The 26744-nt window shown below is 39.1% G+C and overlaps 1 protein-coding gene across 1 annotated transcript in view; it reads right to left on the bottom strand.

Annotated features, from left to right (window-relative positions):
- The window catches only part of pth1r (parathyroid hormone 1 receptor), a 59126-nt gene extending 33479 nt beyond the window's left edge, over positions 1–25647 (bottom strand). The window contains exon 1 of the mRNA XM_080440476.1: positions 24388–25647. Coding sequence (XP_080296602.1) covers positions 24388–24456 — 69 coding nt within the window. The 5' untranslated portion in view covers positions 24457–25647. The remainder of the gene's footprint in view (positions 1–24387) is intronic.
- Positions 25648–26744: the final 1097 nt, after the last annotated feature.

Here is a 26744-nt window from a genome sequence, read left to right as displayed (position 1 = left end):
AGACACAACAGTTCCGGATGAAAAATGTCCTTCAGCCTACATAAAATTACCTGTTTCGAAGAGTTTTGTGTAGACTGGTGGTGAATTGCCAATGCAAGTTTTAATATAGAACCCATTAGGGTCTGTATTCATGTTAAATATCCGTCTTTAGCAACATTTGTCAAAAAAGTTCATTTAGGCCTATTTGTCCTCCAAGTCTAAGGGGGGAGGTTCTCTGCAGTAATCAAGAGAGAAACAAACTCGCTTGGGTCCTTATTTATGTAGTCGAGACAGACTTGTTGGCTCACACAATTTAAACACACAAACTCTATGGCTGAAAGTGCATTTAGAATGCCCATATGACAGGTAGTCATTTGGGAATTTAGATGTGCATACATTGTCTACGATGCTAGGCTATAATTTCCTGTCGCTTAAAATGAAACTGTAAATACCGGGCCTGCGTGGGGTTTGCTGTACGCTAAACCATAATACCTCGATCCATCAATATTTTCACTACTTTCAGGCTTGAAATAAGGATGTCCAGTTTGAGAGCTGAATGAGGTTACAGAGGGAAGACGTTTATGGCTTTGCACGGTAAACAACCACAGATGGAACAACATTTCACCACAGGCGAACAAGGATAGATACAACCTGTTTACTGTAAGAACTACGCCAATATAGAATATTCCACTGACCGCTCCAGTGGAGTTGAGACCATTTTCATCAAAATCCCTGACCTCTGTTTCTTGAACTAATTCTTGACCAATGGGTGGCCAGAAACAGAAGAACAAACAATCTGGACATGGAGAAACAAAAAGTGTACAGTATGTCATTACCATTATTCATAATGTTTATGATCATTATTCTGGAATATTATGTATGCTAAGTATCAGTTTAATTTCGAGTGTGTAAAAACTGGTAGTAAAATACATGTTGTAAGTTGTTTTTGTGTCAGCTTGGAAGCCATGATGACCATTCTGTCCCTACCGACAGACTACAAAATGGTAAGCAAATGAATTACTTTCTAATGTAGCATCACTAGCAAGTGAGCAGCTATGTTCCAGATGGACTAATGTGTGTATCACTGGTTGAGCAGCATCTACATTTAGTGCAACACTACAAACGATGGCAATGGCATAATGGGTCAATTCTATTCATCAAGCAGCTCAAGAGTGTAAGGTTCACTTTTCCTCAAAAGCCAGAGATGTATCCTTCATCTGCAGGGACCAATTTAAAGTGCAGATGGATCTTACAGATATGAAGTATCATTTACCACTTTGAGAAGAGCATCCTGGGTAATAAGTGTGCTGCCTGATTATTTTTGAAAACTATTCCTCCTCCACTGGCCGGGGTCCAAACCACGAAAGTAAACAGAACTCTCACAGGGAGAAACATGCACATTCTTTTTTTTTCTACAGCATTTCATTCAAAATACAGTATTCTTTTTGTTAAATACTTTTGAGTTTGTGCCAATATGAAAATTAGAAAAATACACACCATATAAATATGTGTTTTCATCACTGGTTCCTGGAATACACACTGGACTTGAATAAACCACAGTTTCTATTTGTCTTCTGAGACTGTGGGTTAATGACTTAAACTGAGGCTCTCTTCAAGGATGTATGAAGACCAATATTGAGTTTGCTCCATTTATATCAAGCCAATACTTCGCAAATTAGTAAATTGGGTGGAAATACATTGCCATTAGCTTTCTTATTCCAATATTTGATTACTAAATTAACGGAAATTAATCTGCGGTATTAACCTCCCAAATGTTGTCCCTTGTTGCTTTCTGACTGTGTTGAGAAAAAAGAAAAAAGAAAAACTCTAGTGTGGAGTCATAAGTCTGGAGGCTGTGCATACATTGAGTGGAAACATCAAGTTTCCGGCGCATACTGTAACCAACAGTCCTCATTATGGACAAGCTTGCACAATGGTAACGCTTTTTTCCCTTTTTTCTCTCTCTCTCGCTTTTTTTTGTAAGAAAGCTGTGGTTGACCAGAACCATTTCCTGAAATGTCTTCAGTGAATTGTGGAGTCAAATGCTGAGGCTGGGAAAACAGATTCTCACTCAAAGACACATGAAGAAACAGCTTCTTCTAATCCAAGAAGCTTGAATAGAAACAATGACAATAAACGCAATAGACAGTTAATTCCACAGAGTGGATTACAGATTACACTCATATAGCTCACACAGTCAACCTTAGTAATAGTACTGATGTGAAAACTATACCACACAAGCAGACACTTTCAGTCTGTAACAATATCTAGCTGGACCAGGGCTCTTCATGTTTTTCAGGGCAAGGACCCCTTAGCTGAGAGAGAGATGAAGCAGGGACCCCCACTACATATTGTATAAAATTGTGTTTCATAGATTTCATAGATAGCTTCATAGACTTGTTTGACAGCACTATCATCAGTGTTGTGTATCAATGTTTTTTTGTTTGCTTGTTAGTAAACACATTATCTGTTCTATTAATATGTTGGATTAATTTAACCACTTAAACCCTCACTAGGCCTGCTTGACATTTGGCTCTGTACTTGGTCTGCTCTTTTCCCTCTACACCTAACATCTTTGCTGAAAATAGCCTATCTACAAGCTCAAAACTTGTTGCAGAGCGACACGTGAGCTTGTAGATCTACTATGTTCAGCAAATGTTCCCTCCAGAATAGGGACGCTAGGATTCAAGTGGTTAACGTAAAACAAAAAAAGTTCCCATCACACAAAGATTTGTTGGCCCCCATGTAGTAACTCTGAGGACCCCCTAGGGGTCCCGGACCCCCTGATCTAGACCATGAATAGCTCTATACTGCACAAAAGTTACTTAGAGGCGTGTACAGTCATTTGATGACCGGCGGAGTCTCAAAGAGTCTCCATTGAGACTCTGCCGGTCATCAAATTATTGGCGTAGGAATGCGACTAAAACAAAAAACTCCATGAATTCAAGGCTTCATGGGGTGTGTAATTGATAGAAAATAAGTCATTTTTGGGGTGAACTACTCCTTTCTAAGTACACGAAAGAAATATCATCTTGTCAGTAACATTTTCCCCACACTTGCGTGCAGACACAAATTCATCTACAGCACGCAAAGATGACAGAAGTGTTTAGCAGAGGTGTAAGTTTAGATTTACAAACCACATGGATGGAAGAATTTACAACTGGAAAACAAACTAGTTTTCAAAACAGAATGAAATATATGTATGTATATGTACTTCTAAAAAGTATTTCGTATACAATCTAAATGAAGGGGAATGCCCATTATTTCAACCAAAATTACACTTGGCCATAGTAGTGACGTGCTTTTAGCCATGAGTCCGTAATTACCAAAACAATCAACTGATGTAAAATAAGAATTCGAAGGCATTTAATTCACACATGATTAAAGGAAGATATTCCGTAACATGTTCATGCCCATGTGGTTTCCCTAATAGTAGGTAATTATAGCTGTTATTGCTGCTTTTAATGTCGATCAAATGAAACATTAAAAAGGGAAAGAATTACCAGTGACAATATATTAAATTATCACAAGATTGCATTATGTTATATTAGGAGCCAATTATGTCAACCAATTGTGATTCTGTGCATGTTCGATAACATATTGCAGGCTTTCTGTCTCGTATTTAAAGTATACAAAGGGAAGCCTTTAATAGATGCATTATATAAGTCTATTTGCTGTGTGAAATATATGGCCAAAATACAGGAACATTTTGTAGAATGTTGCTTTCATTTCATGGCAAATTTCACTTGACCAAAATATGGGTCATTTGGGGATAAGCAAGCAACTAAATAGTAAATGTTTAATGCGAGGGAAATAGGGCCAAACTGTGCGTGCTACTGACACAAAAGCTCTGTGTCCTAGTCTAGTGTTTAGATATGATTTGCCTGTCAACATAAAGCCTCTGATCACAACTCCGGTAGTATTTTGATTGGAAACACATGCCTTATTAATTTCCTAGATCACTTGAGAGCCATCCAATAATGCAGCCCTCTGTTAACTAATCCATTACTGCCGATGAGATTGGAGGGCAAATGAGCATGTAAAGTGAGACTTTCCTTTCCAGATCACACTTCGTCACATGGATGATAAATAATATACCGATAATATTTACACTGGTCACTGCAAAGCGCCTGTATTATGGGAATACAGACATATGTTTGTTTTATGTACTTGCCTTGGTCATTTGCCATTCTTTACACCATAGGCTAACATTTACTTCCTTGTTGTTGGCGTGCATTCAAAATGAGATCCCAGGGGTTTTTTTTTTTTTTTTTTTACTTTCCTCCACTTTTTTTTTCAGAAAATAGGGGGGAATCTAGAAAATTATAACTCCGCTGGATCTTGTTTTTAATGGCCTGTCCACTATCTGGAAAAAAACATGAATATGTTTCAGTCCGTCTGACATATTGCACCGCGTGAATGTTTTAACGGATGAGGTTCTTGGATATTATAAACTCTATGACTCACTGCCACTCCTCTTCAACTGTGCAATTTGCATTTGATGATAAAAACCACAAACCACAAGACTGGTTGTCCTTTGGAAATGCTCGCAGACCACATTCTGACTTAAAGCAGCATTCAGTTCCTAATTATACCCTACTCTGGTCATAAGTCTGAAGAACAGCACTTTTGTCCCTGATGGAAACATTGTGTGTACTCACTCCATGCAGCAGCATACATATACAGCACATATCACTGTAGGTCTGACTGTGTTGTTCTCTCTAATTGTCTCCGCCAGGCCGAAAGGCATGGCGAGAGAGTATGTTTTACCCCCTGTCCGTCCGTGTGTCCTGTCTGTGTGTTAGCAGCTAATCTCCGGCACCGTTGGCCCGCTCGCTCCGAAACTGTACACACACACTCCCTGGATGCCAATTCAGAACCTCTGCCCCAAATTTTTTACATGGCCCTGTTATAGCGCCACCAGGAGGCCGCTTTGTGCAAAACCCATTTACTCCTACAGATTGTATTCAAACGTCATGGATCTGTCCGATTTTCCATATTCCATCCTCATTGGCTAAGGTTGGCTTCCAAAGTTTGCAGGATTGGTCCGTTTTGAACAAAATGCCTCAAATCATGAACGCAGCTTGCAATTTCCTTGAAATTTCTCACGCACATTCCCACTAGGCCGAGGAAGAAATGCCACCCTTTTCACATTGGCCTGTTATAGCGCCACCAGCAGGTCTAATTTAGCAAAACACATTTTTGGAACAAAAGCCTCAAATCCTGGATGCAGTGTCCGATTGCCGTGAAAGGCCTAAGAAGAAATAACACCCTTTTCACATTGGCCTATTATAGCGCCACCAGGAGGCCAGAATAACGTACCTGACCTGGCGGAGACCTGTGCTCCGAGGAGCACTTTTTCTAGTTGGAAATTGAGGCCTTAAAGGGGGTGTAAGGGACCAGTCGAAATTTACATAAGGGGGGGCATGGAGGAAAATAGGGGAGGGTCATGCCTTTCTAATTTTGGTCCAAGGGAGGGTCAGCTAATTTTACTTTGAATCCAAGGGAGGGTCATGCAATTTTGAATTGATAAAATAGTCCGTTTTTTATATACCTTTTTAGTACAGCAGAACAGTGGTCAATGACCCCTCTCCATTTCAAAGGATACAGAATTCAAAGAATTCAAATCAAGTAACACCTTGTCTATTTAGAATCAATGACGGTCGTTAACAAGCCATCAACGCACAGCGAGTGTGAACGACCCAGTCAAATCTATTCAGCGTCTTAACGATGGTGGTTGAACAATTAAGCAAAACTTCAACAGGCGTTATTGGAGAGATGCATTATAAATAGGCCTACTATAACTGGATATTCATAATCATTTGAAGTAATTCTGTGCATGTGATTAATGTGGATCTATATGGACAGTTGTGTATAGATGCCTAGCTCCACAAGTAAAACCAGAAGCATCAGGCCATAATTGATAGCCTAATTTGTTTTATGTAGGCAACAGTGTAGTTGTAGTCACTGTAGTTGATCATTAAAAGGGCAGAGTGACAAAAGTTTTAAACTACTGGTTACCAAATATTCAACTTTCTTCAATCTGACCAGGATTCAATGGGTTTCCCACATGTAAGATGAGAACACTATCCATTCTGCTACCACTATACAGATTTAGCAAGACTGACTACACTACAGCAATGTTCTAATCAATGTGGAAAGCAAAACATTGGACATATCAGTTTTAAATGTCATGTTGTATTTGATGGGGAGGGTTAGGGGTGTCAAGAATTTTTACATGGCCCTGTTATAGCGCCACCAGGAGGCCGCTTTGTGCAAAACCCATTTACTCCTACAGATTGTATTCAAACGTCATGGATCTGTCCGATTTTCCATATTCCATCCTCATTGGCTAAGGTTGGCTTCCAAAGTTTGCAGGATTGGTCCGTTTTGAACAAAATGCCTCAAATCATGAACGCAGCTTGCAATTTCCTTGAAATTTCTCACGCACATTCCCACTAGGCCGAGGAAGAAATGCCACCCTTTTCACATTGGCCTGTTATAGCGCCACCAGCAGGTCTAATTTAGCAAAACACATTTTTGGAACAAAAGCCTCAAATCCTGGATGCAGTGTCCGATTGCCGTGAAAGGCCTAAGAAGAAATAACACCCTTTTCACATTGGCCTATTATAGCGCCACCAGGAGGCCAGAATAACGTACCTGACCTGGCGGAGACCTGTGCTCCGAGGAGCACTTTTTCTAGTTGGAAATTGAGGCCTTAAAGGGGGTGTAAGGGACCAGTCGAAATTTACATAAGGGGGGGCATGGAGGAAAATAGGGGAGGGTCATGCCTTTCTAATTTTGGTCCAAGGGAGGGTCAGCTAATTTTACTTTGAATCCAAGGGAGGGTCATGCAATTTTGAATTGATAAAATAGTCCGTTTTTTATATACCTTTTTAGTACAGCAGAACAGTGGTCAATGACCCCTCTCCATTTCAAAGGATACAGAATTCAAAGAATTCAAATCAAGTAACACCTTGTCTATTTAGAATCAATGACGGTCGTTAACAAGCCATCAACGCACAGCGAGTGTGAACGACCCAGTCAAATCTATTCAGCGTCTTAACGATGGTGGTTGAACAATTAAGCAAAACTTCAACAGGCGTTATTGGAGAGATGCATTATAAATAGGCCTACTATAACTGGATATTCATAATCATTTGAAGTAATTCTGTGCATGTGATTAATGTGGATCTATATGGACAGTTGTGTATAGATGCCTAGCTCCACAAGTAAAACCAGAAGCATCAGGCCATAATTGATAGCCTAATTTGTTTTATGTAGGCAACAGTGTAGTTGTAGTCACTGTAGTTGATCATTAAAAGGGCAGAGTGACAAAAGTTTTAAACTACTGGTTACCAAATATTCAACTTTCTTCAATCTGACCAGGATTCAATGGGTTTCCCACATGTAAGATGAGAACACTATCCATTCTGCTACCACTATACAGATTTAGCAAGACTGACTACACTACAGCAATGTTCTAATCAATGTGGAAAGCAAAACATTGGACATATCAGTTTTAAATGTCATGTTGTATTTGATGGGGAGGGTTAGGGGTGTCAAGAATTTCACAATACGATACATGATGTTGGGCATGATATCGATATGATATATTATTAATGTTCTTTTCTCATGTATCATCAACATTGGCCATCATCTTATAAATAACGTTATAAAGCAAGTTAGAAACAATTACAAAGTGCTTTGTACACACAAATAAATACATTTGTGCAAGCTTAATGGAGAAGTGAAGTTCTCACTAACTATAAACCCATTGTTTCAGAGGACAGATAGACACTAATATAACAAATATAATATAATATAAGACTGCATAACTATAAATTCCACAAACCTCATATTTTTGTCATCTGGACTTTACCAACCAAGTGCAGCCTAGTTATTTCCAACAGCTAAAAAAAATCTATAATACCAGATACAGTATAATACAATCTTAGATTAGATGTAGGCCTATTTGAGAGTGCAGATGCATGTCACATTAACGAGCGTCAACGAGCATCAGCTGACACACAACACCTCCCCTCTGCAGTGCTTTAAACTGAAAGTGACTGACTGGAGTCTGTTTCATTTCTCTCCAAAATACCTTGAATATGATGGAGGACATGATTAATAATTACTATGATTATGATAAGCTTTACATTTCATATCATACAGTAAAAACTCCTAACTTTCACCGGCAAAAAAAAAGAAAGTGTTTTTTTTGTATTAAAAAAACAATTAAAAAAAAATTACGATACAGTATGACATCATGACAATACCTATCATCACATTTTAATACCACGATAGGCTATATCGTGACACAATATATCGTGACACTTCTAGGCGGGGAGGGTTACTCTTTTTTTTGTAATCACTTGGGGAGGGTCATTGATTTTTTTTTTTTGTCAAAGGGAGGGTCATGGCATTTTAGATCAGGGCACATACATTTCCTCCATGCCCCCCCTTATGTAAATTTCGACTGGTCCCTAAGTGATATTTTATTGTTAAAATAAGAGCTAAATAGCTCTATATTCCGATAGCAATTACTGTTATAGTGTTTGTTCAGTTACAGGGGTCATCCTATTTCTCCAGCTCTTTAAACAGAAAATTAGTAGACAGTATACAGTATATATGCCTACTCATGCATGTCAAGGAGAACTCATACAGGATAAACAAATGAAATTAGAAGTGATGAAACAAAGAAAAATGAGTAGACAAAATTGGAATTGGACCACTATAACATTTAAGCTGATAAAGGCTTACTAAAGCAATGCATGGACAGCATTTTCATTTTCATCAAAAGCTTAACGAACTCTTCTGAGGGTTATATAACAACCACAATCACCATATATTTCACAATATCCTAATGGATGGTGCAAAATTACAAGTAATCAACCTTTGGAGGCAGACAGCTAGCATGACAATGGGTTATTTTTTAATGCATCTGGAACACATATAGCTGTATATGCTATATATACACACACAGATTGCGGCCAGGAGGAGTGGTCCGTTGGTAATGGTATAAAGACTCAATCAAGATTAAGCGTACCACAAAAGCTTTCTATTTTGATCACGCAGCTTTACTCTTGACCCTAAATTCATCCTCATGGTTACAGAAGGGAGAAAACCAATGAGAAAGTGAACTGTAAGTAACTTATTTCAGATGTACATTAAAAACAAGACAGCTTGTCCTTAATAATATTATTCATATCATATTATTCCTGTATTTTATCTCTACCATCAGATAAATATTCACTCCAATAGCCCATTAAACAATATACATAAAAATGTATAAATAAATTACATCCTAGCCTCGTAGTAAATGTAAATTTAAGTTTTACATTTCGGTGTAGGTTTAAAAAATTGTGTTTTAGAGCTACATTAGCTGTAGAAACAGAAATGGAGAGTGACAGTCAATAGATAAGATACCTGCACATCACTGTGAGCTGACCATGAAAAAATAGGTGAGCGAAGACAAATGGTAAATGGTACATTCATACAGCACCTTTATCCAATGCGCTTCACAATGTGTATTACATTCACCCATTTCCACACACATTCACCCGCCAACGGCAGAGGCAAGGCACCCACTGCTTTTAACAGTTAGGATGGGTAAATTGCAGAGGATGACTTCCAGCAGGACTTGACAATGCTCCTAACAAAAAAACAACAACAATCAGCGTCTTGCTCGAGGACACTTTGATACGAAGCCAGGAGGAGCCACATTCTACAATATTTACCAGGGTCAGCAGGTGTTCTAATGGACTCGTCCATTTTTAAGAGACCCTCCTACAAGAACATAACAAGCCAGAAAGAATGACGAGGCTCCTAAATCGTCTTAAAAGCTTTTTCAAGGTGAAGTTTTCCTTTCTTTTTTTCTGACAAAAGGTTTCCTAAATTAATGATGACAGTGCTTTTGGGAGGTGGGAGGTGTTTGTCACCCCTTATGCCTAAACTTTTTTACTATTTTGAAAAACATTTAAAAAAAAGTTCTACAAGCTCACAAACGTGTCGATGTAGATCAGCTATTTTCACTATTTTAAAATGTTTTTCAAAACAGTAAAACATGCCTAAAAAGTTTAGGCATAAGGGGTAAGATAGGGCCCCGATGTTCACTTCAAGAAGATCTACCCGTGTCAACACTTTTTTCAACCTTCGAATCAAAGCATCAATCAGCCTTAATATTGTTTATCCTGCATCAGCCGGTCTATCATGACAAATCAGCCTCTTATGCTTCCGACACATTCCACTAGCTCTTGATTTCATTTCATCAACGCTGTAATTAGCTGGCAGTAAACAGCTGCAGTAAACAACAATGCACATGATGCTGTCAGTGTTGCTGAAGAATAGCCATCTCCATACTAAAAGCGTCTGCAATGTTCAACAACACTGCAATCAAAGGTGTCACGGCAGAATAACACTTTAACCAGACTAAATGGATGGGAAATGACTATGTAGCAAGTACTATATCAGCCCTTTAAACATTTGAAGAAGCCCTCACTAGCCTTCACATGCATCAGTAGGCATGCGTATACTGCCTACTCATGCCTGTCATATTTAATAGAGATGCAACATTCTAGCATATTTAATAGAAAAACTTTCCCACCTTGACCCTGAGGAGTAATTTAATGGATAAATGGTAAATGGTGCATTTATCAATTATTTTTATTCAATCAAACATTAAACTCAGACAGCCTCTAAAAGATATGAAGGCTGTATGCAAACATGTGCAAAATACACAATCAAATTCTCAAGTGTACAGTCATGACAGCCTGGACCAATCAACCGTCGGCCTGCTCATTGTCAAAGTGTCCCTGAGCAAGACGCTTAACCCTTAACTGCTTTCCGGATGCTGTTGAAAATAGTCATCCACTGCTCCTAATAGTTACATAGGATGGGTAAACGCCGAGGATGAAAGTGCAGCTCAGGAAACATAATGACCATGTGATTAGCTAGGCCAACCTGTCCCATGTCCCTGGGACACCAAGAGAGCAAGTCTAAATGTTGGGGAAAGCAAGGAAATTGCTTTTAAATTGCAAATGAATTGGGTTTTTTTTTCCCCTGGAAATGAAAAGTTAAAAAGCACCACCACCATTAATGCTGCATTTCTCTTGCTGCCCCTAAGATGTCATGTTGACTATCATAATTCAATCAATTTGGGGGGAAAGACAGCATAACAATATTATAGTCAGTCATAATGCAATACACAATTCAAAATGAGACTACAACAATATATCAGGTTTCACAAGCTGTTTTTGTAAGTTGATCCATAATTGCAATGGTTTGTGCTGTACAGTAAATAAATATATTTGACCACTTAAACTGTCCACATAAAAGCACAGCACAATAATGCAATCAGTGCTCTGGAGGGATTCAACATTTGAATGAGCTGAGTAAAGCAAAGACAAATAATGTTTGTACAAAGAACTGTACCACTACCACTCCAAGCGAGCAAACAACCCCTTTTACACTGGCATCCAATGGTGCAGCATCCTGCAGGGAACTAGGACACAGACACAACTAGGGCACTTTGTGAAACGTCCCTAATTGTAAGTACACTCCCAATAATATGTCTAAATTGGACAATAATCAGGCAGTGCTTAATTATCCAAGGTGTCTCTCTTTGTCCCCCAACATTCTTCTCTGATTTGCAGAATGAAGAGCTTGGAGTTAGTGGACCTCAATGGGATGCTCAGACTGAATTGTGTGTTTTCCAGGGGAGCCAAATCATGGAGCTTTTGTGTTGTCAGAGATCCTAAAATAGAACAGTTTTAGCAAAGGTCATTGTTATGTCAACAAACGGCAGCTTTAGCCACAACTGACTGACCACAATATGCAGGAATAGAATAGAATAGATATTATTTCAAACACATTATTTTTAAGATTTAGATTTTTTTTCCATGAATATACCAAGATTGAGATACCAACTTGTTTTCGATATCAGCTTATGGCCAAGGAAGTGACTGTCAATACAGAATAATCAGTGAATCCATACATTCTGCATCTGTCCCCTACAGAAAAAGGCCAGGCAAAGGCATGTCTTCTCACATTATTGTTGCATATACAGTAAACATTTACCCATAATGCAACAACAACAACACATTTGGTTTCCATCAAACCATACTTGTGTACTTCATGCAAACTTTTGCAGAAGTCTTAAAAAAGTACATTATGTACAGGTACAACAGAGTGTATGGTCTCCAAAGGGGAAAAAAAAAATTCTATTTATTTGGGATTGATTACGATCATTTTGTGTCTAAGTGATAATCACAGATAGACAAACCTGTTGACAAACAGATGGTCTATGAATTCTAGCATTTGCCAAACCTAATGGATATTCAAGAAAAACTGAATCCCTGCTCCCTGGTTTATATGAAACATAAATGTTAATGCACAGGTTTGAGGATGCAGCATGATGTAGGCCAACGGCTCTCAAAGTGGGGTCGGGGGACCCCCAGGGGCCCTTCGTTCCAGGGGGTCTTCAGAAAAATGAGTTAATATGTGAAAATAGCCGATCTACAAACTCACAGCGCATCGTAAGCGTAGATCTTCTATTTTCAGAAAAAATTGACAACATTTTAAAAGTTTTGAAACATAAATCTTGCATAGGGGTCCCTGGCTCCCTTGCCAAAAACATATTAATTTGGGGGTCCTTGACATGAAAAGAAACGTTTGAGAACCACTGATGTAGGCAGTGAGGAAAGTAAATTGGCAGCACCTACTATGAACGATACTGATCGGAGAGTAAAACATTGTTTGCATACATGGGTTGGACTGTGCATGGTATATTGCAGTTGAGAGGTCTGTAACCGGCCTGTCAGCATGAGCGTTCCACTTTCCACTTACAACAAGGTCGCTAGTACTGAGACCTTTGAAACCCTGTTTTTATTTAACTGAAAATGACTGGAGCTCATGGAGGAAAAGCAGAGACTATGTCAATAGCCAACATGGTGCATGGATAAGAAATTGCTGGACTGGCTGATAACACACTAGCATGAGTCTAAGCTACATACTGTACTGGGGTACATTTCACTCTATTCAATACCTGTTAGGCTAATGTTTTTTGTTAAGTATGTTTTTTATTTCACAAAAATAACACATAGTGAGTTTGGGCATTTTAACCAACATGTGAATGTAAATAAACAGATTCCAAGTCAGTCTTAATTGGTCTTCCAAAACTACCCATGTGAAGTGATTTAAGTTGACTGTGATTTATTGAATACACACAGGAGACCAAACCAACATGATGTGAATGTAAATAAACTGATTCGAAGTCCGTCTTAAATAATTTATCTTCCCAAACTTCTACCCATGTAAAATGTAATTTAAGTGACTTATTTAAGTATTTGCAATTGCAATATATACCTTTCACTGGAGACCATATATCACAAATATTGTAACTTATCAGTTACATTTATTTCAAAGGGCGTCCCAAGTCAATCCCCGAGATCTGAATCAGACTCGATCAAGGCATATTTTGATGAACCGGTCTAGGCAACATGTCGTTCATTCCCAGCCAGATCCATCTAACTATTTATTTATCCTCAATGAATAGCTATGTGATGCAAACAGGTGCATGGGCTGAAAGCAGAAGATCAAACATCATGTCAACACTGTGGAACCACTTTCAACTGGGGGCCTAAAGCAACCTAGCCTCGCATGGCCAGACAATATCACTGCTAATCTGCCAAGGGCAATTTTTTTTCTTCAAATGGCAGATTCATCTGGAATCAGGCTAAAAGCAACCCAGAATGCACTGTGCAGTCCTGATAGCAATTATAGTGACATTTGCTAACATCTCTTGCATGGTAGATGATTGCAGTCATTTGATGTTTGCTCAATGTCACTGCTTGACAGTACACTGAACTGACTCAAAAGGTGACTGTACAAGGTGCTATGCTGGATGCCCATTTCCAAACTGTTTTGTGGGTCACGCAGCATTTGGTCATATTTCACTTGCCACGTTAACCCATTCAATCCGGTAACGCATCTGTGTCATTTTAAATTTGAGCGCTATGGGCTTGTAGATCCGCTACTTTTGAAAAATCTTGAACATTTGTACAAATGTTTGAATACATATATTTTTTTGAAACAAAGATTTCAACTCAAATCTTTGCTTCTGTAGGTCCCTGGAACCAAATATTTTACAAATGTTCGCTTAAAAAAAATATATATATATAATTGTGGGGGTCCTTGACATGGGAAAAGTTTGAACACCACTGATATAGCAGCCAAGAGCCAAACAACAAAAATTATATGTATTTGTCCACAGACCCCCATCTCAAAATATTTTGTTCCATGGACGACCCCCAGAAGCAAAGATTTGAGTTCAAAACATTCGCTTTCAAATAATAAATATAATCAAAGAATAGCAGATCTAAAAGCTTGTTGTATATCTGCAATTTTTTAATAGCCAAAGTATAAAATAATGGTTATAGCTAAAATCTAAAATGACACAGATGCATTCCCGGTCTTAACGGGTTAATGCCATTGAGCTGATGCAGCAGTCCAGGTGAGTCTCAACTCACTCTTATCTTGGACATGAATTGGCACAAATTTGCCATTTGCTGCAATGAGACGATTTCTTACTCTTTGCTGGAAAATCTTGAGCTGTGAACTGCATACTTACAAACCCATAAGCCCCAGAGGTTTGCAATGAAACTAATAAAGGTCCTTTTAAGAAATCCTGCCTTCCTCGCAGCAGCCAGAAGCCATGTGCCAGGCGCTAGGCCCTGCCCAAAATCTGAGCTGCATCCAAATCACGTAAACAAAATGCACCAGATGTGCCGAAAGCCACTGATTCAGCCGTAATTATTTAGGAAATCAACTGTGTGCTGCCTATATACTTGCATAAGGGATTAGGCACTTAGGCAGCACTATGGGTCTAGGGAGCTCCTGTATTTTTTAAATGCAATCCTGTGCGCAACAGTGGGGGGAGGGCTCTGTCAGAATCCTCTGTCAATGGGCAAGGCAGCTACATGGCTGAGAATTTTCACAAGTCAACGCAATTGAGGTACTCTGGGATTTCAGGAATGCTGCCCACATGGAATTCTGAGCCACAATATTCATACAGCAGGTAACTGGAGTAAAGAAGACCCTACAGGTCAAGACTTCAACGTGGTGTCGTAGCAGTCGGCCCATGCGTCTTTGACTGGACTGATTGTCATATTACCACCAGTTTATAATAGTGTTTAAGATTGATTGTTTGTCTGTCTGTTTCAAAAAGGCCTAAGTACAGTATATTGAGTTTATTAACAAAGAAAACAGTGTAGGCGCTGGACATTGAGAACATAGGGTAAATAATATAAGCCTTCAAATCCTATCAACAGTTGATATACATTGATGTTAATCATAATGTTTGACACACAGTATATTAGATACCATCGCCACATGTCTCTTAGACTTCTGTCTCTTGGCATTCAGCTGAAACTTGACAACTTCCCACTTGCAGCAACATTCTTCTTTTCATATATTCACTGAGATCAAAATGAAAGGAACCAGGGGCAAGATTTATAGGTCTGTAGAAAAGATCAGAACAATAAGATCCCCCATTTTCTCACATTCCTGCACTTTAAAACAGTATTATAGGTGTCATTTAAGAATGTGCCCTTTCTTAACCACATGGACCCAAGCGTCCCTATTCTGGGGGCGAGCATTTCGAAAAATAGCCGATCTACAGCAGCTCACAACGCAATGTGTTATTTTCGCCAGAGATCTGGTGTAGAGGGAAAAAAGGAACTGAATAAGTACAGAGCCCTGGGAGACCCTGTTCCACTAAGCATATTTATCATACTGTGTCTGCTCTATGTCCTTAAGATAACCCATGCTGAGATGTATAATTATTGGTGAATGCAAATGAGAAGATTTAGAGCTTAAGTCAGAGGCAGGAAATTGCGAGATGAAGACCATCAAATCAGTTGACATAGAGGTGCTACAGAATTTAAATTCAAATTAAAAAATGAAATATGAACAGGTATATGCAAAAATAGAAGGAGCGTACGTTTTTCATACAAACTCTAAATGGCAGGCTTGTCTTTACCAGAAAAGCTGTGTGTATTTGGAAGGTCTTGCAGCAGAGACACTTCATTAAAATATCTGTGTTAGTGGTGTAACTTTTTCGGTGAGGTGTAAAAGTGGCATTGAGTTACTCACACTCCTGCATTCTTCAAGTGGAAAAGCTGAAAAAAGGAGGAGGTCATGGGAAGTCAAGAAAACAAGCCCTTTCCTGAGTCAAACACAGCCATGGTATAACCTTACCATGCCAATGAAACTGAAGACTCCCCTATTAACACACATTATGAGACTGACTCATGGGCCCTCTCAAAGCTGAGCAATGTGTCAGTCATTATGAAAAAAGGTGACCGTGTGATTAAGGTGGTTATATTTCTAACGGAGAATTTGAAAAATCCAGATAGGATTGCTTTCTGCAGTTAACCACATGAACCCTATTCTGGGCATGACATAATAGGCGGACATTCAGGGAAAATAGGTAAACATTCAGCAAAAATATCTGATCCACAAGCTCAAAACGCGGTGCAGCGCGCTGTGAGCTTGTAGATCTGCTATTTTCAGTGAACATTTTTGGTGTATGGGGAAAAAAAGGAGGGGGCCAAGTACAGACCCCTGGGACCCCGGTCAATGAAGTATATAGGGTTTAAGTGTGTAAAGTTCCCGCCACTGTACAGCACAAGCAGTGCTCTAAAATATCAAGGGGTATAATGATACGTTGTGTAGGCTGTGTTTGCCCCTAAAAGTTGACTCTGAGAGGGGAGACTCCAGTTAATCCGAGGAAAATTCAAGCAAACATGTGGTAACTGTCCAGTGACGACAGTGGGTGACCTTCTCACGATCTGAGAAGGTTAGAAATATACAGGAACTGAATTCCGAGTCAGTAACACCTCGATGATACTTGCAGTAAAGTGATATGTTGAACTTTGGTAGAAGTTGTAGAGTGAGTTAAAGTCCAAATATTGTCAGTTATCTAGTTGCTCATTTGCTCCATGAGTAAGAGGAAGTCTAGTTTATTTCTTCCTCTCCATTCAATCTCATTGTATTGTGAACAGATCTCATATTGACACTTAGCACATAACACAAAACACAAAGAAAGCAGATTATGCCCATATATACGAGTCCCTGTTCCTTTTCCCCCCGCCTGCTGATAAACTATGTCATTGTCACTCATGTAACACAGACACTGGGTGACATAGCAATTTATGTGGGACTAGTGATGATTTCTCTCATATTCAAAGAAGAGTAATAGAATCTACGTTCTTCATATTCATTTATGTGCTAAAAGTCTGATAATGAGGCCTGTTTTGCCAGAGCACAGACTTACATAAATTATCAATATTTGGACTAATATCATGCCCAGGTAGTAGCGAAAGGTTCAAAAAGTTCAACATCCCTCTAAATCTAAATAGCATGATTGTTAGTTTAACTTCAATATAAAAACAAAAAGTACCTATAAGGGCACATTTTTACACTCTCAGAGAACAGAATTTGACAGAATATCTTATCTGTGGCCTGTCCGCCACCTACTCTCAAATGAATGGAGAACTTTTCTGTGTAGTGGAAGTTAAGTAAAGCCTCATTTATCCTGCATAGTACAGAGCCATAGTACGACGTTGTCGCTCGCCACAAGAACTGATTTGATCGCTGCAATGTGGCGCATTGGTAGCTTGAAGATCAGTTCTTGTTGGCAAGGAGTACAAGCTTAAGTCCCTTTCTAAAACCTTTAGCGGCTGTTTTAAACAGCTTCATAACACTCAATTCCATTTCTATGCAGTTTATTACCCACATGACATTACACACTCATGCCGCATTGTGAGCTTGTAGATTGGCTATTTATTGGCAAAACACTAAAAACACTTGAACCGGAAAAGAATATGAAGGTCTCCTATGTTTCTGGTTCAAATCTGCTGTTGATCCAATCAGAAGAAGCTAAGGGAAAATTAACCGGAACAGGAAACAGGTATGCCACCTTCAGGAAACCCCAGACTACAGTTATGCAGTCTATATACCTATCATACTGAAAGCATCCATTTTCCCTAACTTCCTGCAGCCACATATAACCGCTTATAGAACACTAAAGGGCAGTTACAAGTCATTGTTAGACTGACTTTATGTACCTAATATTTGCTCCAATGCTCTCTTTACAACATCCAAAGTTCAAAATTCACCAGAGGAAATTATTATTAATATTGCATTGCATGTACCGTATGAAAATATTTAAGAGATACATCTGGGTTGTATTGATCATTTGAATTTAACTACAATCAAACTACAATCTGAAAAATGTATGGCTCAACAGAATTGCAACTGTAAAGGCGGTTACACACCGGCGATTATGCGAATGTACGCAAAATTCGGACTCGTTCCGAATAATTAAAAGACGCTTTTTCGCTTCGCTTTTTCGCTCCATGGAAACTTCCATTGACTTTATAAGGTTTTTTTTTTAAAAACGTATTATTCGCATGAAAAAATCGCCCCCGGTGTGTAAGGGGCTTAAGACCGGGGATTCTTTACGGAGTCTCCCGCTTGGGAAACCAAGCTCATACAAGAGAGAATTAAACCTTGCATGGCCAAGGAAGATATAGACTAGAGTATCAAAGTCTAAAAAGTCTTAAAAAAACTATACAATCCGTGAACTGTATTTCCCTCCCGACGGAGAGAGGTAATTGCAACAATGTCCAAACAACAATATAGATGGGGGTGCATCTAGTGTCCAATTCAAATAACTTTATTGACATTGTCAATCAGCCTCTGTCCTATACCCAATACCAGAGTCTGCAATTCTCAATGCGGATGTGCTAGTTATATTAATAACTCTACTATAAAGACTAGTTCAAATAAAGTTTTATTCGTTCAAATAAGTCCCCGATTGTTGCTTTCACAATCAGTGTAAGCAAAGGCAGCCCGGATAGCCCACTCTTGTCCTATATGTATTGCTTTTAGGATTATATTTTCTTTGTTTCATGGTTGTTTGTACAGTTTATTGCGTGTTGTTTTATGTCTCAAGGTGGACCACAATGGAAACTAGCTCCAGCTTTTTTATGCATAATCCACATTGGCGTTTTCTAAATGGTGACATTGTTGTGATTTTTTTTAACTGCCAATAATAATTCTATCTATTGGTTAAAATAACGCTTTATTCATTCAAATAAGTCCCCGATTGTAGCTTTAACAATCAGTGTAAGTAAGCAAAGGCAGCCAACTGACAGCCTGAGACAAAGACTGGGGGTGCGAGGTGTTTGAGCTCTCCCAGAACACTAATGAAACCTGAAGAGAGAGGGGAACCAGATTGTAACAGATCGTAAATGCTTGGACTGCACAAGTAAATAAGGGATGAAATACTTCCTTCCATGCAAGTTAAAGCACCTTAGTATCGAATTTATCCAGGGCCGGTTGTGAAAAAAAGCTAGTCGAGTTATTCTCACAAAATTAAATTGTCAATATTTGAATGCTTTCAGTCCAAATCCAGTGATAGTAACGTCTCATCTCATATTATTCTAACACATGACCTAACATTTCAAAATCTGGGCTTATCCCTTCATAAATTATATTTTATACACTTTATACATGTCAGTGTTAGTACTTTCATGTCAGCTCAGCTATCATTTTGTCATGTATCCATTATCATTTATTTGAACCATCATGCAACTTATGTATATATTTTACTCTACTAATATTTGAATATTTGACATATCTACCATGTTTTATTTCTATCGCTATTCTTTTCCCCTTTCTTGAAAACTGCACATGATGGGAGCTTGTATGTATGACTAAAAACTTCACCCACTTTTTCCACACCTGTAAACTGGTGACAATAAAGTTGAAGTTGGAGTTGAGTTGGAGTTGAGTTGCATGGCTCATTTGGGAATCCAGCTGGCAGCTGGCTATCTTGTTTCATCTTAAGATCACCCATTTGCAGGTAAGCAGTATCTTCCCTTACATTCACAATTAACAATTGTCAACAATCCAGAGAAACGTATAAAGCGCAAGGTCAGAGTGAATGGCATGAACTCCAGTTAACAAATGTAACAAATGTTTCCCTCTCCTTCTGTGTCTGCTGTTGGCCACTGTGTGTGTGTGTGTGTGTGTGTGTGTGTGTGTGTGTGTGTGTGTGTGTGTGTGTGTGTGTGTGTGTGTGTGTGTGTGTGTGTGTGTGTGTGTGTGTGTGTGTGTGTGTGTGTGTGTGTGTGTGTGTGCGTGTACGTGTACGTGTACGTGTGCGTGTGCGTGTGCGTGTGTGTGTGTGTGTGTTTTCACCATTTCAGCTAATCACCACCCTCAGTCATTACACCTGCCATCATCAGCTCATCACCAAACCCCATCTCTTCACCCACTCTTTGTCAGATAATTGTTTGACCTCTAGTCACAGTGACATGATTCAGACCTCCAGAGATTAGTTCATTGTGTTCTGTCTTTCCTTGTGCTCAGGATCATTTCTCATCTGCCTGTTAACTTGCCTGCCATTACAGCCTGCCCATACCATTTACCATCACTCCATTATAGCAGCTTTAGCTGAATTATTCTTTGAAAAAACAAATTTGTTCAAGATAATTATCTTTCACTCGGTCACACAAACCGGCACGCACACACACATGTACAGTACGTGCATGCAAGCGTGTGCAGACTAATCTTATGTAGCCAGACGATCAGAGATCTCAACAACTGATACTGTCTGGTGTGACATCTAAATTCAATGTAGGGAGTAACTGGGTGGAAGTAATTTGGAGATAAAAAAAAAGAATAACTTTATTGCAGAACCAATGCAACCAACTGCAATTAGGGCGGTCATTCATATTGGGACTGATATGATTTGTTTTCAAAACAGTGGGCGTAGGTTTGGCAGCGGCCGTTTTCTCCGCTGTTCTCAATATTGATTTTACATTTCCCCAGGCGTATCAGTAGGCGGCGATCGCTGATTGTCTGGCTAGGCAAGACTATGTGCACACAGGCTACTGTACATGTGCACAGGCACATGTGTGTGCGTGTGTGCGTGCGTGCGTGCGTGCGTGCGTGCGTGCGTGCGTGCGTGCGTGCGTGCACACCCACACACACAAAACAAAAGAAATAGACATTTGGGATTAGTTGGGTACACATGTGTACCAAAGAAACTCAATGTACCAGAAAAGTTCAATGTGTATGTGATTGTGAGCTAGCTCTGCTGCAAATTATTACTATATCATGTATTATTATTGTTGTTGTTGTTGTTGTTGTTGTTGTTGTTGTTGTTGTTGTTGTTGTTGTTAACATTGAGCAAGCTCTACTGCTAATTATTACTATATTATTACTGATGTTGTTGTTGTTGTTGTTATTATTATTGGGGTAAAGGTGTCAAAGAATGATCATTAGATCTAATTATTTACTAAGTAACAGTATGGTGTCTAATTTTAAAAACAGAATTATTATGTATATAATTCACTTATTTCTGCCTGCCTCAGCAGCCAGAAATAAGCAAGTAAGAACTAAATTAATGAATTGTATTCCTGTGTATTCCTTTACAAATTCAGTCCCCAATATCCAGTATTATTAGGTACTTTGCACAACTAATTTTGCACATCATATGTTTAAAATGAATGTGTACAACTACGGATACCAATCTACAGCATTGCTTTAGATATTACTTAAACCTTGAGAACAGATATCAGTGACCAGACGTTTTGTCCAAAGTGGCAAGCACACAATGGCAATATCCCTCTTCACAAAATGAATATAAACAACACCTACTGTAACCTGGCAACCGTTCAATTTATACTTTGTGCAGAACTAAAGCACAATGTGAGTCTGCTGAAGGCCTGCTTAACAGATACTATAGTCCCCCCAGTAAAGATGCACACACGTGTAAGTCATAAGGCAGTCATGGGGAACAAATTAGGCCTATATGCACACTGAGGTTCCTGAAAGTGGTGCTTCCTCTTAATAAAGGCTATAACTGGATAAGTGAGGAAGGCCGACATAATTGGACAAAGACTCCTCGGAGGAGGAAGTGTTCTCTTTGTCTCTGAGTTCAGCAAGGTCTCTTTGTCTCTGAGTTCAGCAAGGTCTTGCACACAGTCCAATGAGTCATTGTCTGCTACTGTACGACCCCACCTCACCTAAATAAAGGTCTTGCACCGTGAGGAGGAGATGCAGCATCAGTTGACAGTTGTTTTATTTTTTTCTCTGGTTTAACACTTGGATTCCTCATTTTAGGATGTTCGCCTATACGTCATCTATATTCTATATACTGTACATTTCCAATCATTATTTTTGATGCTTGTTTATAGTTGTTTGTTTTGTTTTGTTTTCTACTCTTTTGGCATCATTGATTATCGGTGCTACTGTATAATTGCATGGTATTTATTCTATTTTACTACTTTTTATACAGTATGTTTTATTGCACTGTACAAGCACGTTGTAACTTTGATAAGAAAGGTGGTATACAAATAAAGATTATTATATTACATTATATTATATTATAATGTTTATCCATTTGCATTTACCAGATTTCTATGTATAGTCAATAGAAGCGATTTACACACGTCTGTAATAAAATATTAAAACTGCAGTTGTGTCCTCCTCTCATATGCACAGAACAGGAATGCAGATGTTCCACTTCTTTGGCACCCACAGCAATCTATGTCCCTTTTGGTCACACTATGGAAAAAACTGTTACATTTTTGCGGAGAAGAACACTAGAACCAAACATCAAACTGAAAATGGGTAAACAGTATTCACAGACAGCCTTTAACGACTGAATGTTGAATCAGCTATAAATATACGGCTATGTTATAATTGTTTTCCTCTGCCATCTAAACCAATGAGCCCAGAGGTCCAGTGCGGCACAGTGACGGACCACATCACTGTACCTCAGAGGCCGGGCGAACTGCCTGTTGAATGCACAACAGCTCCAGCCAAAACACACACAACCAACTTGGTGCACTGCTCTCTGCCTGCCTGCATGCACAGCCACTGTGTGTAGAGCAGGCCTTCTGGGATTGCTATGTACAGTGATATTTGACAGAGCAAGCAATTATACATCACAATGTGGCAGAAGATGTGAATAGTTAAAAGCTATGACTCAGAGATGCACAACTTGTAATTATTGCTGTGAGAGTGCTGAAAGAGATGAATGAAGATAATGTTTTACATAACTAATAATACCTGAAGCCTTGCCTGCAGTTTGCACAACGAAATTTGACATTGCTGACAAACAAAGCTATACACCACAATAATAGTACATTGCATAAGTAGCCCACCAAGGCCAATGCTTTAGTTTAGAGGAAAGCATATTGTTACATTTGGGACACACCAAAATAAGAGTATTGCATAGTCCAGTGGTTCTAATCTCAACCTTTTCAGGCCGTGAGCCCCCAAAATAATCATATTTGAACTGGGGAGTGGGGACCCCCCACCCTGACAAGCACAATTGTAGGAGTTGAGACATTACATTTAGTTTGACTTAGTCGGTTCCACAGATACATATTGTGAAAATAGCAGATCTACGAGCTTGTAGATCTGCTATTTTCACAATGTGTGTGTTTCAAGCCTCTTGCTTATGTTGACAAAAAGTTTTACCAGTTTTTATAGTATAGCTTGTTGCCCAGTTTTGATGCGGTAATGGTCATTTAGGTATTAAAAGTCCTTAAATTGTCACTTCACTGTCATCTGGGGACCCCCCCAAAAAAATCATGTGGGACCCGACCCACAGGTTGAGAACCACTGGCTGCTAGTATCTGCAACAGCTTGATGTTTAGACATTTTGGGTCAACCTCGGCAGAAAGGAAGACCACAAGCTCACAATCACACATGTGCTGCAGAGAACCTTCCTGCAGGTTCTGGTTGTGCAGCTTTAAGGAAATGTCAAGAGCCATCAACACAATCATTACTCTTCAGTCTGCTTTCTAGGGAGAAGATGCGTTCTAGAGGAAGCATGCGCTGACATTCAGTAGCAGGAGTTCAAATGGCAATTTCAAACAATATTTTGCGTAGTTACGCATAAGGCACGGACATAAAAGGTGTTGACAATCTGTCGCTTATTAAGCCACTGGTTCCCAAACACTGGGTCGGGACCCATTTGTGGGTCGCAGACACATTTTTATGGGTCACGAGTAAATATATATCCCTTTATTATTTCAATAAATTGTTTTAAATGCACTATTTTTCATAAATTAAAAAAGAATTCAATGATTTTTCTAAAGAATTTCATAAATAATAATGGGGAAAAAAATCAAAGACATTCCATAAATTCGAAAACAAATGTTTTGCGTGAGCTTGTAGATCTGCTGTTTTCACTAGTTTGGGTCCCTGCTGGGCAAACCAAATTTCTCTTTTGGGTCTTGAGCTAAAAAGTTTGGGAACCACTGGCTTATAGGCTACTACACAACAGTAGCCTAGTAATGAGTGCATTATTAAAACACTTACCATGCATAGGCTGCTCAGCAGAGAGATGAGAAGAAAGTCCAAATAGTGTTGCACCAGAGTGGATCCCATCCCTGACCCCAGACAGCTCTGCCGGGACCTCCGAGAGTTGACGCTCAGATGAAAATGGTTTAATCTATTTAACTATCTTCAAAGCGGCGCGACTCGTTTTTTACTCCATCTGTTCTCTGGATGCTCATAGTAGTGCCTTGTAAAAATCACAACTCTATAATCTATGTCTTTGCCCGCAATATTTTTCCTCTAATCTTAGCCCACTATACGCTCATCATGCAGAGACTCTGGTCAGCTCACTTTATTTCTCTGCATCTGTCTCTCTCTCTCTCTCTCTCTCTCTCTCTCTCTCTCTCTCTCTCTCTCTCTCTCTCTCTCTCTTTTTCTCCCTTCTTCTGAAATTACATCCACATGTCAGAACTATTTATGTCGCTCTCTGCTCTGCGGTGGGAAGTTCAAATGATTCTTTGTAGGGGGAGAAAGAAACCAACGCTGTATTTTTAGGTCTTTTAAATTTCCCCTCAGACTAAACTTAAACACTTCAGTATGGAGCTGTGCGCCTTATGCTGCCTTATATTCCGATCTGCCCCTTCCTTCCAAAAGTCGGCGGTTTTGTGTCCAAATGTTAAGTCAGTGCTGGACTAATACAAGAGAAACGTAGACTATCACTGATCCTTCACAGGATTCACTATTTAAATCCACATTTTGAGTCCATGCATCTGTTTCATGTCACCATCAGCGCTGAAGTCTCTAACGTCTAAAGCGATCGGTAAGGTTCTCAGAAAGGACCAGATAAAAAGAGAGGCCAACATTTAAGAATTAATATCTCTAACAATTAACTTAATCGCCTGAAATTTACAACCTCACACTTTTGCCGACTTTTGCGTGGATAAATGGATCAAATGCATCACAGATTTCCCATTAACTTTTCATACAGTTTCTCACAGGCTATTATATGCCTGAACACTCATAATCGTTTTAGGAAATCCAGAAGTCGCGCTTTAAAGCATAGCAAGTCTAACTGCAGTAAGATCATAACTGAATGAAACCCCTATAATTCTACTCTGTGGAGATGTTAGACGAGGCTAGACTCAGTTGAGAGAAAGCAAAGCGCCAACTTGGCTTTAAAAGAATCACTTACTTACTATTTTAGTGAAACCAAATAGCCTACACCCTGATGAATTGCTAGGCTATGTGTGTCACAAACGTGTATTTCAATCAGCGCAGCCCTTATGATTCAGAGTAAATGTAAAAAAAAAGTTGAAGGTTCTCGTGTAGAAAGAAGCAGCGTCTCCAGATGCGGATGGTAGCGGATCGGGCTCGGTTGTGAGTATGTGTATCAGTGTTGCCATGTCTGCTTATTGTAAGCGACTTTTGGGCTTGTTTGTTATATTGCCTGGTTAGTTGCGAGTTGCGTTTTTTTGGGCTTGTTTCTAAAGTGTAGATCTTTGTGGTGGGCTTATTTTGGGGTTGTTTAAAACCAGTGATTCTCAAACATTTTCATGTCAAAGACCCCCAAATTAACATGTAGCCTATATATGCTTTGTCTTATTTGTCTTTGCAAACTGTTAATAAAGTATTCAATCAATCAATCAGTCTGCGTACGCCCATCTGAAAATATTTTATGCCAGGGATGGACTTGGACCCCCGTTGTTAAATGTTTCCAAATTGTTCACATTTTCTTCAAGATGTCTTTTGAAAATAGCAGATCTACAAGTTCACAACATGTACCTAGTGAGCTTGTAGATCGCCTATTTTTAAATAGCCGACGGTTTAAAGTGATGTGGCCTAGTCGCTTCTATTCGAGTTGTTTTCATAGACCTGGTTGCTTGTTTCTCTCGCAAATCCTGGCAACACTGATGTGTGTAGAAAGGGGGGGTGGAGAGAGAGAGGCAGGTAGGGTGGAGCGTCAAAGACTTTCATTGGTTCGGACTCTCCTGACGTTACAGTACATTAAACCACGACTCCGAAATGACATATTTTCTCACCCCTCAGACAAACTCTACATTCAACACTTTTTCGGGGCGTTTGCCAAACTATTTCTGCAATCCCTAAAAGTTACACTTGGCGATACTGGATTACTACATGATGGCAATAATGGGCATTTGATTGATATGGGCATACATTTCGCCATCTATTTGTTATTTGAACTTAGAAGCCGGTTTGAGCCAAACATCATTTTCTGTGACCCCTTTTAAACTCATTATGTTTATTTTATGTGTTCTTAAAAAAAAATCAACATTGTCCATTAAGAACAAAATAATAATTACAGTGTATGTACAGATAGTATGTGACCATTAAGAACAAAATAATAATTACAGTGTATGTACAGATAGTATGTGACCATT

The sequence above is a fragment of the Gymnoscopelus braueri genome (assembly GCF_963280865.1).
Source record: "Gymnoscopelus braueri genome assembly, chromosome: 10".
In the NCBI taxonomy this organism is placed as follows: Eukaryota; Metazoa; Chordata; class Actinopteri; order Myctophiformes; family Myctophidae; genus Gymnoscopelus; species Gymnoscopelus braueri.
Note: the sequence above shows the minus strand (reverse complement) of the source record. Positions and strands in the feature narration are given on the sequence as shown.